At 42.2% G+C, this 18,879-nt stretch overlaps 1 protein-coding gene across 2 annotated transcripts in view; it reads left to right on the top strand.

Annotated features, from left to right (window-relative positions):
• The window catches only part of LOC139380593 (inositol polyphosphate-4-phosphatase type I A-like), a 47,111-nt gene that overhangs the window by 1,611 nt on the left and 26,621 nt on the right, over positions 1-18,879 (top strand). For both annotated transcript variants that reach the window (XM_071123413.1, XM_071123414.1), the window contains exons 2-3: positions 13,790-14,102; positions 14,242-14,286. In XM_071123413.1, the coding sequence (XP_070979514.1) occupies positions 13,997-14,102; positions 14,242-14,286 (151 nt within the window). In that variant the 5' untranslated portion in view covers positions 13,790-13,996. The remainder of the gene's footprint in view (positions 1-13,789; positions 14,103-14,241; positions 14,287-18,879) is intronic.

Below are 18,879 nucleotides of genomic sequence, written 5' to 3' on the forward strand. Positions count from 1 at the left end.
TCCTAAATGTGTGCCAGTTAGAGATTCCACATGTCAAATGATATATTTCCATTCTGCTCACTACAACCACATTGGTCAGTCACTTAGGGCTCTGGTAGTGTACTACTGAATAGGTAATAGTGTGTACTTTCAGACAGATCCAGAGTCTTAGAAATAAGAATGAATAGAAAGGGCATCTCCATTCAAGTCAGTGGTGGCATGAAGCCATTTTGAGTGTACCCATGCCAGGAAGTAAAATCAGGAAGTGTACCCTTCAATCTGTGTAATGATTTGTTGAGTAAACTCAACTGACATTACACAAAATACATTCCATTCCATGAGCCACAGCAGTTAACGTAGTTTGAATGAACATTCTGCATTACCATGGCAATCCATCATCAGTTGATAGAACATTCCAAACCCTAACACCATGGAAATGATTGCATCCCAATACCAGGCAACCATTGCGAGTGTACCAATGAGTTAACCAGTCATTTGCCAGGGTTGGAGCTTCATTCTATGCTCCTAACAGTGCAGAGCAAGGTCAGCTAAACCCATATTCTGATTGGATCAATAGATCCTGTATGGAAGGAGAGAGCAACAGAAGAGAGGTGAAAGGACAAGACAAGAGGATATGGAAATAGAGCAATAAAGAGGGAAGAGGGGATGAGATGAGAGAAAAATAGACTGGGGAGCAGAGAATAGAGTGAGACAGAGAGAGAGAAAACCACAGAAGAGATGGACAATGGTAGGCGGGGGAGAGGAAAAGGGGAGGTGGAGAGGAAAGAAGGAAGAAGGAAGGAGAATAGATGAGGATGAGAGATGCTCCAGTCCAGACAGTACTGACAGTCTCTGCAGGATTTTTGGTGTACCACACAGCCAGGGCCAGGTCCTCCGAACTGGGTTACTGTCCTCACCTTCCATGCATCCCTGGAGAGGCGTGTCTGAGCTGTCTGAGCAGCTGACTTTGAGCTGGCCTCCTCTCAACCCTGACCCCTTCTTTCAGCCTCTCCATCACAGAATTGAAGTACCCCAAACCCCATAGGACCAGCTACTTTACCTCTCTCTCAACCCCCACCCCACTCACCTTATGACAGGCAAGACCCATTTCACTTACCACTTTCTCTCCTCAAAAAAGGATACCTTTCCCCCCACCACCTTTCATTACAATGCAAAATCCCCTCTCTCATCCTCCCTGCCCAAGAAGGAGGAGCCTCCCCTTCAAACTCTCAAAACCACTCATCTACCAAATTCCCCCATCCTCAAGCCCATAAAGCTGTCCCTTCATTTGACAGGACCCCGCAGACTGTGGATGTCTGATCTGTGATGGATCTCTGGAAGATCAAAATCAAAGTTCAAATCAAAGTTTATTGGTCGCGTACACAGTTTAGCAGATTTATGTTACTAGCTCCTAACAATGCAGTAAATGTCAAACAGTACGCAAAAATACAAAATAAAATGAATCAAGAAATGTCTAATACAATTAACAACCAAATAGCACTGTGGCAGTAATTCAAATGCAATCTATATGTATAAACACCAGATTAATTTACACAAGATATACTAAGAATGATATGTACAACAGTCAATGCATTTAAGTGGGTTATGTCAAAAATCCAGTATATAAATACGCAGTGCAAAACCGTATGGCAAAATGGATAGAATTGCAGGAAATTAGCATCCGGTCCAGAATCTGGAATATAACTATATATAGTTGAAGTCGGACGTTTACATACATACAAGTCGGACGTTTAAATACATTTACCTAAGTTTTTCACAATTCCTGACATTTAATCCTAGTAAAAATATCCTGTCTTAGGTCAGTTAGGATCACCATTTTATTTTAAGAATGTTAAATGTCAGAATAATAGTAGAGAGAATGATTTATTTCAGCTTCACATTCCCACATTCCCAGTGGGTCAGAAGTTTACATACACTCTATTAGTAGTTGATAGCATTGCCTTTAAATTGTTTAACTTGGGTCAAACGTTGCATGTAGCCTTCCACAAGCTTCCCACAATAAGTTGGGTGAATTTTAGCCCATTCCTCCTGACAGAGCTGATGTAACGGAGTCAGGTTTGTAGGCCTCCTTGCTCGCACACGTTTTTTCAGTTCTGCCCAAATTTTCTATGGGATTGAGGTCAGGGCTTTGTGATGGCCATTCCAATACCTTGACTTTGTTGCCATTTTGCCACAACTTTGGAAGTATGCTTTTGGTCATTGTCCATTTGGAAGACCCATTTGCGACCAAGATTTAACTTCCTGACTGATGTCTTGAGATGTTGCTTCAATATATCCACATCATTTTCCCTCCCTCATGATGCCATCTAGTTTGAGAAGTGCACCAGTCCCTCCTGCAGCAAAGCACCCCCACAACATGATGCTGCCACCCCCATGCTTCACGGTTGGGATGGTGTTCTTCGGCTTGCAAGCCTCATCCTTTTCCCTCCAAACATATTGATGGTCATTATGGCCAAACCGTTCTTTGTTTCATCAGACCAGAGGACATTTCTCCAAAAAGTACGATCTTTGTCCCCATGTGCTTTGTCCCCGTCGTCTGGCTTTTTTAATGGCGGTTTTGGAGCCGTGGCTTCTTCCTTGATGAGCGGCCTTTCAGGTTATGTCGAAACAGAACTTGTTTTACTGTGGATATAGATACTTTTGTACCTGTTTCCTCCAGCATCTTCACAAGGTCCTTTGCTGTTGTTCTGGGATTGATTTGCACTTTTCGCACCAAAGTACGCTCATCTCTATGTAACTGACAATTAGCCTGTAAGTCTATGTCATTGTTTTTTTGTTTGAATTGTTTACGTGTTCGCTATGCGGTGGAAATGATAAGACAAGCGGAAGTACGTGGCTAATAACTGTTGTAACGGGCATCATTATCGTAGCAAGACACCTTTGGAGGGAAGGCAATCCTGTGCTGTGTTAGCTAAGTTTTCATGTCATCGGGTGTAGTTCATAAAGGTTGAAGTGTGTATGTTAGGATGGGAACGTTATAATAATTAAGGATGAAGTGTGAATTCATGTCAGGAATAATAAGTGTGAAGTTTGATTTCCTCCCTTCTGTAATAAGCAGCCAATGAGGTATTTTTCCTTTATTCATGTGTTTAATCTGGCACTGTTATAGCTCCGGCTAAAATGTTTATGTATGTAAGCACTTCAGAGTTATACCAAGCTAATAAGTCACTCGTAAGATAAGAAGGTTGTAAGAGTGTGCTTAACTGTATTTTCATTTACTTTATAGTTCTCACGGAAGGTGATCATTCTGACTAAAACTACAGAATAAAACCGCCAGTTAAAATCAAGGAACGGTTGTGCTCGTGGTTACTGGAGGGAGATGCACTCTAGGAGACAGAACGCGTCTCCTTCTTGAGCAGTATGACGGCTGCATGGTCCCATGGTGTTTATACTTGCATACTATTGTTTGTACAGATGAACATGGTACCTTCAAGCGTTTGGAAATTGCTCCCAATGTTGTACCTTCAGGCTTTTGAACCAGACTTGTGGAGGTCTACAATTATTTTTCTGAGGTCTTGGCTGATTTCTTTTGATTTTCCCATGATGTCAAGCAAAGAAGCACTGAGTTTGAAGGTAGGCCTTGAAATACACCCACAGGTAAACCTCCAATTGACTCAAATGATGTCAATTAGCCTCTAAAGCTTCTAAAGCCATGACATCATTTTTCTGGAATTTTCCAAGCTGTTTAAAGGCACAGTCAACTTAGTGTATGTAAACTTCTGACCCACTGGAATTGTGATACAGTGAATGATAAGTGAAATAATCTGTCTGTAAACAATTGTTGGAAAAATTACTTGTGTCATGCACAAAGTAGATGTCCTAACTGACTTGCCAAAACTATAGTTTGTTATATAGGATGAGTCATGACTAGAATACAGTATATACTGTACATATAAAGTGGGTAAAACGTTATGTAAACATTATTAACCTTTTACTGCAGTGGGCTAAATCAGGGTCACACAAGTTGTTTCTTGGTGGTCTTAAACAAATCTACTTTGAAACAAAAGTATACACCTCACACGCATGGTTATGGGCTTTAAAAAAACAAGACACCTGTACCATGTCAGATCAAATTTACGTTGAAATGTATTACATTTTGAGTTTGCATCCCAATATTTACACTTTATATACGTCATAGGAGACTGAAATATAACAAAACCGTTTGACATAGAAACACCGGATTTTCGGCGAGTTTTTCAAATAATGTTTATTAATTATGAAATTATGAAAAATATTAATAACATTCCACACATTAGGCCACTAGGTAATTTGACTGCAGGAAAGGGGTCTACAGTGACTAATGCTCAATGACTCTATGTACATATGGCAGCAGTCTCTAAGTTGCAGGGTAGAGTACCGGCAGGCTAGTGACAGTGTCTAAGGTTCAGGGCAGGGTACTGGGTGGAGGCTGGCTAGTAATGACTGTTTAACAGTCTGATGGCCTGGAGATAAACAGCTTCTATCAGTCTCTCGGTTCCAGCTTTAAAGCACCTGTGATGTCTCCACTTTCTAGATGGTAGCGGGGTGAACAAGCCGTGCCTCGGGTGGCTGAGTTCCTTGATGATCTTCTTGGTGGTCCTGTGACACCGGGTGCTGTAGATGTCCTGGAAGGAAGGCAGTGTGCCCCCAGTGATGCGTTGGGTCAGATATCCACGGTTCTGATGTTTCAGTCCCCTGGAGCAGGGTGCTTGATGCAACACCAGTGTTGTGGGGTTTGATCCCTCCTGCTGGGCCACATCCACTGATAATGAACTACAAGTCATCATCATCATGATTTGTGATGGATGTCTGATGTCTGATTGGCTCCCCATGGCTGTGCCTCAGATCCAGAAAGACGGGGCATCACACAGTCCTTCTCCCAGAGCCCCAGGGGCCCAGGCTATGAGGATTACAATGTGTTAAAGCCTGTTCCCACTGACAATGACTCATACAGCTTAATGATACCAGCGCCCATTACCAGACTTCTAGTGGTGCTAATTGCCCACTGTCTGGTTTCATACGGAGTTGCCAGATTACCCTGGCAGTGATTGAATGGGTAAACGAGCAGCCTTTCTGGGAGGGTAGGAGTCTTTATGTCTGTATGATGGTGAATGCGCGCTTCTCTGTGACTGCCTATGTTTTCATGAGTAGGAATGTGTGTGTGTATGCTAAATAGACTTGCATACGCAGAAGCCCTCTGGATGGATGCACAGGCACACACATGAGGGTCTCTGTTCAAGTATCATACACAGTCACAAACAAATAGCTGCATGTGCACACACACACATACCCATCCACCTACCCTTACACACAAAGGCTCAGCTTGAGTTCCTGTGCCCTTTTGTCCCAGTACTGAAAAATTATTTACCCGACAATAAACAGATCCGGAAGACAGATGGGAAGGAACGTGTGTGTGTGTGTGTGTGTGTGTGTGTGTGTGTGTGTGTGTGTGTGTGTGTGTGTGTGTGTGTGTGTGTGTGTGTGTGTGTGTGTGTGTGTGTGTGTGTGTGTGTGTGTGTGTGTGTGTGTGTGTGTGTGTGCGTGTGTGCGTATGTGCGTGCGCTCACCTGTGTGTGTGCGTGCGGGAGTTTCTGTAAGAGGAAATGTCAAGCATGTCAGACATGCCACAGGAACAGAAAACGTTTGCTCTCAGGGCGAGCTCAAAATCCTTTCAGGCTAGATTAGTTCTCAGAAGTACTTCTCACTACTTTCTCTTTTCTACTCTTTCCTTTCTCTTTTTATCTTCACTCTCTGTCTCTCATCTCATCTTTTTCATGTTCACTTCTTTTATTATGTTATGTTATCTTTTCATTATTTTATTTTTTGCTGCCTCTATTCTAGAAAAAGAACAGCTGTTAAGTTGGGGTGGCAGGTTGCCTAGTGGTTAGAGCATTGGACTAGTAACTGAAAGGTTGCAAGATTGAATCCCCGAGCTGACAAGGTAAAAATCTGTCATTCTGCCTCTGAACAAGGCAGATAACCCACTGTTCCTAGGCCGTCATTGTAAATAAGAATTTGCTCTTAACTGACTTGCCTAGTTAAATAAAATAAAAAATTAAGTTGTTGAGCAGTGGATTTTGGAATTTACCCTCTACCTAAAATGTATCACGTCCTTGATGTGTTGCTGTGTCTCTGCATATCAGTAAGAAGTAGACCAGGTTAGTCATATTGCTTGTGTCACCGTACTTTAAAACCTCATGGCTAAGCAAGACACCACCTCCGTGGCTGTGCTCCGTGATTCTGACTCAAGTGACAGTTGTCACTCAGTGTTGTCATCAAAATGCCTTCCCCCTGTCTGTAAAAAATCTTCTACTTGTCAGTTTATGGTTCCTATTCCTGCACCACTCCGTTCTGCCTCTTCTGTCTTGCTGAAATCAGAAGTGGTGTGTGTGTTGTGTAACAGAACCGCATTGATCAGCTGTTAACAATACTGCAGAGAAGAGAGGTGAGAGTGTGGGAGATCATTTTGTAAGAAAGGGATCGAGAGAGAGAGCAGAGAGAAGGAAACAGAGTTGTTTTTAAACTGATGTGATTGTACAGGGTTATACAATGAGCAAATCAAATGAAGGCCTTGTGAGGGCTCTTCTGCCTTGAAAACAACTCTGAGGTCAAAGGGGGAGAGAGAGAGAGAGTGTCACAGTTCCCCCCCTGGTCTGTGACCAGGAGGACATGGTTGTACGTTTGTGTTTGACAGTTAGGCAAGGCGACAGAGTGAGTTTCCTGTTTCCTGTTTTCTTTCAGTTGTCTAGATGTAGCTGCTGCAGCAGTAAGCATCTCTGTGACAAAATTCATATTGGATGCAAATATGCACACTTGATTAGAGGTGAGAGAACGGTCATTAATACACATATTTATACATAGAAACAGAGCTCCTTATAGTGTAGAATAAGGAACTGGCAAGCTCAACTCAGTATAGACATAAGTATTGTATTTCTGGTAGGTATTTCATTCTTCCGATACTTAAAAAAGACACCTTCCTTCCTTGAAGTACTCACTGATCTGATGGTAAGCAAGAAGTGAAAGCAGTGTCCACTTTCTTTCATCTATCCAGTCAGATGATCTGTTATTACCTCCAGGAACCATCCTATTTTTTGAAACAGGGCTAATGCCAAGAGGGAGGAAGGAGCAATGAAGCAAAGGATTCTGGGAGCTTGGCCTGCTTTTCATGCTGTGTGTAGCAGGTGTTCTCCCTGGCTAGGACCATGCAAACTGGGATGTGTGTGTGTTATTTATTTTATTTGACTTTTATTTCATCATGGGAGCCCATTGAGACCAGGGTCTCATTTTCAATGGTGCCAAATTCAACATGAAGACCCCCCCCCCATCACAATACATTTGTACAGCCCAGCGGCACAATGGAATCAAGACGCAGGGAGTTGTTTAGGTTATTCAAAAACTGAAGGCAGATTTACCTTATTCAGTGGAGATCCCACAAAAAAATACTAACATTTGCTGTGGGGAGAGGCTGATTTAGGGGAAAAGTGTGTGTGTGTGAGCGTTCGTGCATGCATGCATTTGTGCGTTGTGTGTGCTATCTTTGTCTGTAAACTATTGCTGGGTAAAATAATGAGAATTAGACAAGCACCAGTAGTTCTTTGACACAAAAGATGAAGTGTTGATTTACTTTCCCCCTAACTCAGCCTCTAACCACTACATATGTTAGCACTTTTTGGAGACAGTCGCACACTGTGTCTGTACATAGTCAATGGTAGGCTTCGAGGGGACTACTACGGTAGGTACACCTACAGCTCATCCCTTGGCAGTAACACTGTAGATTACTTTATCACTGACCTCAACCCAGAGTCTCTCAGAGCATTCTCAGTCAGCACACTGACACCCCTATCAGATCCCAGCAAAATCTCAGTCTACTGAACAGTGCAATACTGAATCATGCAAAATCAAAGCCGAAATAGCTGCCCACTATTAAAAAATGCTGTAGATGGAAGCAGGGTGGTGTAGAAACCTTCCAAAAAACTATTTGCAACAACAAATGAAATCCATTTTAGACAACTTGGTTTGATGAAGAAAGCAAAAACCTAGGAAAGAGAATTGAGAAACCCATCCAACCAAGAAAACCTGAGCCTTCACTATGGTAAAACACTAAAACAGTACAGAAATAACAGAATAATACCAAACACCAAATAATGCACGCAGAGCAAAATTAGGACAATACCCACTAATTATCAAAATTCAGAAAAGAGCTGTTAAATTCTTCAAACACTTAAAAGGAAGTGATTCCCAAACCTTCCATAACAAAGCAATCACCTACAGAGAGATGAACCTAGAGAATAATCGACTCAGGAAGCTGGTCCTGGGGCTCTGTGCACAAACACAAACAGACCCTACAGAGCCCCAGGACAGCAATGCAATTAGACCCAACCAAATCATGAGAAAACAAAAAGATCATTACTTGACAAATTGGAAAGAATGAACCAAAAAAAAAGCAAACTGGAATGTGACTTGGCCCTAAACAGAGAGTACACAGTGGCAGAATACCTGACCACTGTGACTGACCCAATATTAAGGAAAGCTTTGACGAGGTGCAGACCTGGCTCTCGAGAGAAGACAGGATATGTGCACACTGCCCACAAAATGAGGTGGGAACTGAGCTACACTTCCTAACCTCCTTTGAAATGTATGACCATATTAGAGACACATACAGTGGGGCAAAAAAGTATTTAGTCAGCCACCAATTGTGCAAGTTCTCTCACTTAAAAAGATGAGAGAGGCCTGTAATTTTCATCATAGGTACACTTCAACTATGACAGACCAAATGAGAAAAAAAATCCAGAAAATCACATTGTAGGATTTTTTATGAATTTATTTGCAAATTATGGTGGAAAATAAGTATTTGGTCACCTACTAACAAGCAAGATTTCTGGCTCTCACAGACCTGTAACTTCTTCTTTAAGGCTCCTCTGTCCTCCACTCGTTACCTGTATTAATGGCATCTGTTTGAACTTGTTATCAGTATAAAAGACACCTGTCCACAACCTCAAACAGTCACACTCCACTATGGCCAAGACCAAAGAGCTGTCAAAGGACACCAGAAACAAAATTGTAGACCTGCACCAGGCTGGGAAGACTGAATCTGCAATAGGTAAGCAGCTTGGTTTGAAGAAATCAACTGTGGGAGCAATTATTAGGAAATGGAAGACATACAAGACCACTGATAATCTCCCTCGATCTGGGGCTCCATGCAAGATCTTACCCCGTGGGGTCAAAATGATCACAAGAAATCCCAGAACCACATGGGGGGACCTAGTGAATGACCTGCAGAGAGCTGGGACCAAAGTAACGAAGCCTACCATCAGTAACACACTACGCCGCCAGGGACTCAAATCCTGCAGTGCCAGACGTGTCCCCCTGCTTAAGCCAGTACATGTCCAGTTCCATCTGAAGTTTGCTAGAGAGCATTTGGATGATCCAGAAGAAGATTGGGAGAATGTCATATGGTCAGATGAAACCAAAATATAACTTTTTGGTAAAAACTCAACTCGTCGTGTTTGGAGGACAAAGAATGCTGAGTTGCATCCAAAGAACACCATACCTACTGTGAAGCATGGGGGTGGAAACATCATGCTTTGGGGCTGTTTTTCTGCAAAGGGACCAGGACGACTGATCCGTGTAAAGGAAAGAATCAATGGGGCCATGTATCGTGAGATTTTGAGTGAAAATCTCCTTCCATCAGCAAGGGCATTGAAGATGAAACGTGGCTGGGTCTTTCATTATGACAATGATCCCAAACACACCGCCCGGACAACGAAGGAGTGGCTTTGTAAGAAGCATTTCAAGGTCCTGGAGTGGCCTAGCCAGTCTCCAGATCTCAACCCCATAGAAAATCTTTGGAGGGAGTTGAAAGTCCGTGTTGCGCAGCAACAGCCCCAAAACATCACTACTCTAGAGGAGATCTTCATGGAGGAATGGGTCAAAATACCAGCAGCAGTGTGTGAAAACCTTGTGAAGACTTACAGAAAACGTTTGACCTCTGTCATTGCCAACAAAGGGTATATAACAAAGTATTGAGATAAACTTTTGTTATTGACCAAATACTTATTTTCCACCATAATTTGCAAATAAATTCATAAAAAATCCTACAATGTGATTTTCTGGATTTTTTTCTTCTCATTTTGTCTGTCATAGTTGAAGTGTACATATGATGAAAATTACAGGCCTCTCATCTTTTTAAGTGGGAGAACTTGCACAATTGGTGGCTGACTAAATACTTATTTGCCCCACTGTATTTCCCTCAGATTACACAGATCCACAAAGAAATCTAAAACAAATCACATTTTGATCTTGATTTTTTTGTGAGTAATGATTACTATTAATTTCTGATTATTTATTACTTGTTTATTATTTATTCCACTTGCTTTTTAATGTTAACACGTTTCCCATGCCAATAAAGCCCTTTGATTTGAATAGAAATCAGTCGCCACTGTGCACAGATTATCCATCACGGTGTACCTCATCTTCTACCTTTCACTCACTGTTGTCAGATGCTTTCCTTTTGGAATATCCAAAGATTCCTAGTACTTCACACACATTCGCTGTCCCCCCAGGCTCTGGAGTTTGGAGTTTTCTGGATCACACTCAACTCTCCCATCAGTTCATGAAAGCGGAAGTTTTCTTGGTTGTCAACCCTGTCTCCGAGCTGTTGAATATTTCAATGTGTTGTTAGGAATCAAGAATTATAGAGGAGCACCAACTGAGACCGGAATGGAAAGTCAACTTTAAAGTATAAATGTAAGACTACTTAAAGGCAAGTACAGTCATGTCCATAATTATTGGCACCCTTGATAAAGATTAGCAAAAAATACTTTTTATAGCCCTCAGAACAGCCTCAATTCCTCAGGCATGAACTTTACAAGATGTCGAAAGCGTTCCATAGGGATGCTGTCCCACGTTGACTCCAGTGCTTCCCACAGTTGTGTCAAGTTGGCTGTGGATGTCCTTTGGGTGGTGGACTATTCTTGACACACACGGTAAACTGTTGGGCGTGAAAAACCCAGCAGTGTTGCGACACTTGACACACTCAAACCAGTGCGCCTGGCACCTACAGTACTACCATACCCCTTTCAAATGCTCTTAAATATTTTGTCTTGCCCATTTACCCTCTGAATGGCACACATACACAAACCAAGTCTCAAGGCTTGAAAATCTTTCTTTAACCTGTCTCCTCCCCTTCATCTACACTGATTGAAGTGGATTTAACAAGTGACGTCAATAAGGGATCATAGCTTTCACCTGGATTCACCTGGTCAGTCTATGTCATGGAAATAGCAGGTGTTCCTAATGTTTTGTACACTCAGCGTATAACTCAGTATTTGTATAAATAAATTATAGAAATAGTGAGCTATATCGTATGCTCAAAAAATTGGGACATGATATTATTTTATACTAATATATTGCTCAGAGAACAAGATTGTGTTAAACAAGTGATAAAAAAGATAGGGGTCAAAATGATTGGCACCCCTGTTTTCAATACTCTAGCACCGTCACCTTCTGAGGATAATGACACTGAGCCTTTTTCTAAAATATTTTATGAGATTGGAAAATACGACGGGAGGGATCTTATACTTTACCTCCGTACAGAATCTTCCCAGATCCTTGATATCCTTCGTCTGCTCTTATGGTTTCCCCTTCAATTCAAACCACAGGTTTTCAATGGGGTTCAAGTCCTGTGACTGAAATGCCATTGCAAAATTACATTTTGTAGTCAATTAAGCATTTATTTGTTGATTTTGATTAATGCGTGGGGTTATTGTCTTTCTGAAAGATCCACTTGCGGCCAAGTGTCAGCCTCCTGGCAGAGGCAACCAGTTTTTTGGCTAAAATGTCCTCATACTGAGTAAAGTTAAAATGATGCTGTTTACAGGACCAGTGGAAGCAAAATAGCCCCATAACATCAAAGATTAGATATTTTTCTGCATATGCTTCCGTTTTTCAACGCTAAATCCACCACTGGTATGTGTGGAGTTTGATAAACGGCATTGGCACTTGGATTGGAACCAACACTATGGTCAGATGTCATGAAAATAGAGCTCTTTGGCCACGCACACCTATGTTGAGTTTGGCATTGAAAAACGGAAGCATACAGTTGAAGTCGGAAGTTTCCATACACCTTAGCCAAATACATTTAAACTCAGTTTTTCACAATTCCTGACATTTAATCCTAGTAAAAATGCTATGTCTTTTGTCATTTAGGATCACCACTTTATTTTAAGAATGTTAAATGTCAGAATAATAGTAGAGAGAATGATTTAATTCAGCTTTTAATTATTTCATCACATTCCCAGTGAGTCACAAGTTTACATACACTCAATTCGTATTTGGTAGCATTGCCTTTAAATTGTTTAACTTGGGTCAAACGTTGCATGTAGCCTTCCACAAGCTTTTCACAATAAGTTGGGTGAATTTTGTCCCAATCCTCCTGACAGAGCTGGTGTAACTGCGTCAGGTTTGTAGGCCTCCTTGCTGGCACATGCTTTTTCAGTTCTGCCCACAAATTTTCTATGGGATTGAGGTCAGGGCTTTGTGAGAGCCACTGCAATACCTTGACTTTGTTGTCCTTAAGCCATTTTCCCACATCTTTGGAAGTATGCTTGGGGTCATTGTCCATTTGTGACCAAGCTTTAACTTCCTGACTGGTGTCTTGAGATGTTGCTTCAATATATCCACATCATTTTCCCTCCCTCATGATGCCATCTATTCTGTGAAGTGCACCAGTCAAACGATGTATGGAATCAATCTTTAGGATGTTTTTAACATAAAACTTCAATAATATTCCAACCGGAGAATTCCTTTGTCTTCAGAAAAGCAAAGGAACGGGAGATACCTCTCATGTGAAATGTGCTTGACCAGCGCATGACTGCTGGCAGACCTCCGACTCATTCCTCTCTCAACATAACCAATATCCCATTGTGTATTCAATAGGGGCTGTTTTGAAAATCGACTAACCTCAGATTTCCCACTTCCTGTTTGGATTTCTTTTCAGGTTTTTGTCTGCCATATGAGTTCTGTTATACTCACAGACATCATTCAAACCGTTTTAGAAACTTCAGAGTGTTTTCTATCCAATACTAATAATAATATGCATATATTAGCAACTGGGACTGAGGAGCAGGCAGTTTACTCTGGGCACCTCTGGGCACCTTTCATCCAAGCTACTCAATACTGCCCCTGCAGCCATAAGAAGTTTTTAATTAACAAGAAATGTGTGGTTGTAGTTGAAAAACGAGTTTTAATGACTCCAACCTAAGTGTATGTACATTTCCGACTTCAACTGTATGTAGAAAAGTACCTCATACCTACAGTAAAATATGGTTGTGGATATATGGTTGTGGATATATGTTATGGGCTATTTTGCTTCCACTGGTCCTGGAGCCCTAGATGTTTTTTAAATTACTTGTTCTCTGAGCAATTTTGTTAGTATAAAATAATATAATAAACCCATTTTGGAGCATGCAACATAGCTTATTTTATACTGTCTTTTTTGTTAATCTTTATCAAGAGTGCCAACAATTATGGACCTTACATATGTAGATGTAGAAGAATAGAATAGAACTAGAATTGCACATAGGAGATGCAGCTGGGTTTCATTGCCATTGTTCTATTCATGGCACTCCTTAGCTACAGTGTATGTGCATCACCAGCATAACAATACCTGCTTAATTCAACTGAGAAGGGTAATGTAGATGTCAAATAAAGATCAGGTGAAGTGTGTGTCCACTCCATCTATTCACTTTCTATGTTGATGTGGCTAATACCTTTGTTGTCATTCTCTCTCTCTCTCTCTCTCTCCCTACAGCTCCACACTGTAGAGAGTCCAGAGACTGAAGAGATAATCACACAGGAAAGGATCCTTCCAAAACACACATAGGGATCTGATCTGCAGAGAGTGTGTGTGTGTGAGAAGGACGTGTGGCATTTGTTCTTAACCCCCTCCACCCCTCTACTCTTTACCCAACATCCCGTTATCCAACCTCCCTTACCCCCTGACCCTTAACCCCCAGCCATGATGTCGGGGAAGGGGAAGGCTAGCCCGCGTCACCGGCCATGGTCCGTGTACCGGGCTAACACCTTTGACCTCTCGGCTGAGATAATGGGGATGACTCTGGCAGGTAAGGGCCATGTTACCATAGTTACCGTAGTAACAGTGTTCCTGTATGTTTGCCCACTGAAAATAAGTATGTGCATAAACTTGCCTTGTTTGTCGCTGTAGTTGTAAAAAATATATAATAATATCTTGTGTTCTTGTAGGTAACAGTCAGGACCCAGATGAGCCAGTGCTGGAGTTCAGCCTGGGTGAGTGATGTTGCTGAAGTCCTTCTCACTCTGTTCAATTGTCTTTGATATTTATAACAGTACCAGGGTTTCTGTTAGCGGTTAATAGCCGGCTTTTGTCCAGTTAAAAATATTGAAAAGTCCATAAATAAAATTGCCGGTGGTCAATTGTCAGCGTCCCATTACGAAATTATGCTTTTTAGCCTATTCATTGATGGAAATACCAGTCGACAGAAATACATTTGACTGGTCATGCTTATCGGTCTATAGGTTCATTTGCATGATTTAATGGAATTAAATTGGCACGTGTACAGTATATTTGTTATGTAGGCTATCTTATTTATCACACACTGTCAGACAGCGCAAGAAATGCTGCTGCAACATCTTGTGGTGCTTTCAAGACAACTGTAAAGTCTGAAAAATACAAGGTCAAACCGTGATGTCAGTGATCTTCAGGTAGGAAAGTCGGCGCTCTAGAAAGAGGCCTGAATGTTTTAATACATATTACGAGGCATGTCTTAACTTTCTTCAAAGTAGCCATTTAGATCTCCTCTCTTTCTAAATTTGTAACTGATATTTTCAGCTCTGTCACACGAAACCTCTCGAATGTGCAGTGCCCTTTTGACAACAGTGTTTGGCTGCTAATTGCATTATGGAACGAACACCCGCACGTAGCCTACTGCCTTGTGCGCATTGCTGTGCTTATATTGTGAAAAAATAATAGTTTATCAACATTTTAAGCTAAACGTTCTCATCTGTTACATCAGACTTTTGCTAGGCCAACTGGTTGTATGAATTTTGGATCTGTCCCATAGTTTGGAATAAACAATATATTTCTCGACAAGCTGATCAATAGAATAAGTAGCCTAAACGTTTCTACTATAGTAGATTGACAAAGGCTAGTGATTTTGCTGATCGTCACACGTGTTGTTGCCTAAGGAAAAGTACGTGTGGCACCGAAGAACATGGCTGAGGCTTTACATTCTCCCAACCAATTGTGCTATTTTGTTAGTTTTTTGAGTTTTGTGTAACTTATTTTTTAAACTTATTTTGTACATAATGTTGCTGCTACTGTCTCTTGTGACTGAAAATAACTTCTGGACATCAGAAAAGCGATCACTCACCGCAGACTGGAAGAAACTTCTTCCTTTAACGAAACCAACGAGAAGGATATCCTGCTTTCACTGGAGCAAACCCAGATCCCCGTCATTTGCTTGAAGAAATGACGCAGGAAAAGGGGCCTCAGATCGGGCAGCCTTCTGAGAATCTGTAGGAGAGCGAGTAAACTTCCACTGCCATTTGTTCTTCTTGCTAACGTGCAATCACTGGAAAATAAAATGAATGATGTACGATTAAGATTGTCCTACCAACGGGACATTAAAAACTGTAACATCTTATGTTTCACTGAGACGTGGCTAAACGACGATACAGATAATATAGAGCTGGTGGGATTTTCCATGCACTGGCAGAACAGAGAAGCTACGTCTGATAAGACTAGGTGTGGGGGTGTGTGTCTATTTGTCAATAACAGCTGGTGCGCGATGTATAATATTAAAGAAGTCTCGAGGTATTGCTCGCCTGAGGTAGAGTACCTTATGATAAGCTGTAGACCACACTATCTACCAAGAGAGTCTCATCTATATTATTCGTAGCAGTCTATTTACCACCACCGAACGAAGCTGGCACTAAGACTGCTCTCAACCAACTCTATAAGGCCATAAGCAAAGAAGAAAATGCTCACCCAGAAGCAGTGCTACTAGTGGCCGGGGACTTTAATGCAGGCAAACTTAAATCAGTTTTACAAATTTTTTACCAGCATGTCACATGGGCAACCAGAGGAAAAAAATCCTACTCTACAAACAGAGATGCATACAAAGCTCTCCCCCACCCTCCATTTGGCAAATTTGACCATAATTATATCCTCCTGATTCATGCTTACCAGCAAAAACTAAAGCAGGAAGCACCAGTGATTCGCTCAATACGGAAGTGGTCAGATGACACGGATGCTACACTACAGGACTGTTTTGCTAGCACAGACTGGAATATGTTCCGTGATTCATCCAATGGAATTGAGGAGTACACCACCTCAGTCATCGGCTTCATCAATAAGTACATTGGCGATGTCGTCCCCACAGTGACCATATGTATATGTCCCAACCAGAAACCATGGATTACAGGCAACATTCGCACTGAGCTAAAGGATAGAGCTGCCGATTTTAAGGAGCGGGAGACTAATCCGGACGTTTATAAGAAATCCCGCTGTGCCCTCAGACGAACCATCAAACAAGCAAAGTGTCAATACAGGATTGATTTATTGATACTACACCGTCTCTGACGCTCGTCGGATGTGGCAGGGCTTGAGATCTATTACGGACTACAAAGGAAACCGCAGATGCGAGCTGCCCAGTGTCGCAAGCCTACCAGATGAGCTAAATGCCTTTTATGCTCACTTCGAGGCAAGCAACACTGAAGCATGCACGAGAGCTCCAGCTGTTCTGGATGACTGTGTGATAATGCTCTCGGTAGCCGATGTGAACAAAACCTTTAAACAGGTCAACATTCACAAGCCGCTGGGCCATTCAGATTACCAGGACGTGTACTCAAAGCATGTGCGGACCAGCTGTCAGTAGGGATAGGGACGGTAGGGATATCCTTGTCTCATCGCGCACCAGTGACTCCTGTGGCGGGCCGGGCGCAGTGCGCGCTAACCAAGGTTGCCAGGTGTTTCCTCCGACACATTGGTGCGGCTGGCTTCCGGGTTGGATGCGCGCTGTGTTAAGAAGCAGTGCGGCTTGGTTGGGTTGTGTATCGGAGGACGCATGACTTTCAAACTTCATCTCTCCCGAGCCCGTACGGGAGTTGTAGCGATAAGATAGTAGCTACTAACAATTGGATACCATGAAAAAGGGGTAAAATTCAATAAAAAAACAACCTCTCCCTCAATGTTTTTATTTTTATTTTTTATTTCACCTTTATTTAACCAGGTAGGCCAGTTGAGAACAAGTTCTCATTTACAACTGCGACCTGGCCAAGATAAAGCAAAGCAGTGCGACAAAAACAACAACACAGAGTTACACATAAACAAACGTACAGTCAATAACACAATATAAAAATCTATGTACAGTGTGTGCAAATGTAGAAGAGCAGGGAGGTAAGGCAATAAATAGGCCATATAGGCAAATTATTACAATTTAGGTAGTTGGGTGGGCAATTTACAGATGGGCTGTGTGCAGGTTCAGTGATCGGTAAGCTGCTCTGACAGCTTATGCTTAAAGTTAGAGAGGGAGATATAAGTGATTTAAGTGATTTTTGCAATTTGTTCCAGTCATTGGCAGCAGAGTACTGAAAGGAAAGGCGGCCAAAGGAAGTGTTGGCTTTGGGGATGACACGTGAAATATACCTGCTGGAGCGCGTGCTACGGGTGGGTGTTGCTATGGTGACCAGTGAGCTGAGATAAGGCAGGGCTTTACCTAGCAAAGACTTATAGATGACCTGGAGCCAGTGGATTTGGCGACGAATGTGTAGTGAGGGCCAGCCAACGAGAGCATACAGGTCGCTGTGGTGGGTAGTATATGGGGCTTTGGTGACAAAACGGATGGCACTGTGATAGACTACATCCAGTTTGGTGAGTAGAGTGTTGGAGGCTATTTTGTAAATTACATCGCCAAAGTCAATGATTGGTAGAATAGTTAGTTTTACGTGGGTATGTTTGGCAGCATGAGTGAAGGAGGCTTTGTTGCAAAATTTTGCGATTCTAGATTTAATTTTGGATTGGAGATGCTTAATGTGAGTCTGGAAGGAGAGTTTACAGTCTAACCAGACACCTAGGTATTTGTAGTTGTCCACATATTCTAAGTCAGAACCATCCAGAGTAGTGAAGAGCATGTATTTAGTTTTACTAGCATTTAAGAGCAGTTGGAGGCCACGGAAGTGTTGTATGGCATTGAAGTTTGTTTGGAGGTTTGTTAACACAATGTCCAAAGAAGGGCCGGATGTATACAGAATGGTGTCGTCTGCGTAGAGGTGGATCAGAGAATCACAAGCAGCAAGAGCAACATCATTGATGTATACAGAGAAAGAGTCGGCCCGAGAATTGAACCCTGTGGCACCCCCATAGTAAATGCCAGAGGTCGTACAACAGGCCCTCCGATTTGACACACTGAACTGTATCTGAGAAGTAGTTGGTGAACCAGGCGAGGCAGTCATTTCAGAAACCAAGGCTATTGAGTCTGCCGATAAGAATGCAGTGATTTCCAGAGTCAAAAGCCTTGGCCAGGTCAATGAAGACGGCTGCACAGTACTGTCTTTTATCGATGGCAGTTATCATATCGTTTAGGACCGTGAGCGTGGCTGAGGTGCACCCATGACCAGCTCGGAAACCAGATAGCATAGTGGAGAAGGTACGGTGGGATTCGAAATGGTCGATGATCTGTTTGTTAACTTGGCTTTCGAAGATTTTAGAAAGGCAGGGCGGGATGGATATACTGTAGGTCTATAACAGTTTGGTTCTAGAGTGTCTCCCCCTTTGAAGAGGGGGATGACCGCAGCAGCTTTCCAATCTTTGGGGATCTCAGACCATACAGAAGAGAGGTTGAACAGGATAGTAATAGGGGT

This window comes from Oncorhynchus clarkii, chromosome 22, assembly GCF_045791955.1.
Source record: "Oncorhynchus clarkii lewisi isolate Uvic-CL-2024 chromosome 22, UVic_Ocla_1.0, whole genome shotgun sequence".
NCBI lineage: Eukaryota > Metazoa > Chordata > Actinopteri > Salmoniformes > Salmonidae > Oncorhynchus > Oncorhynchus clarkii.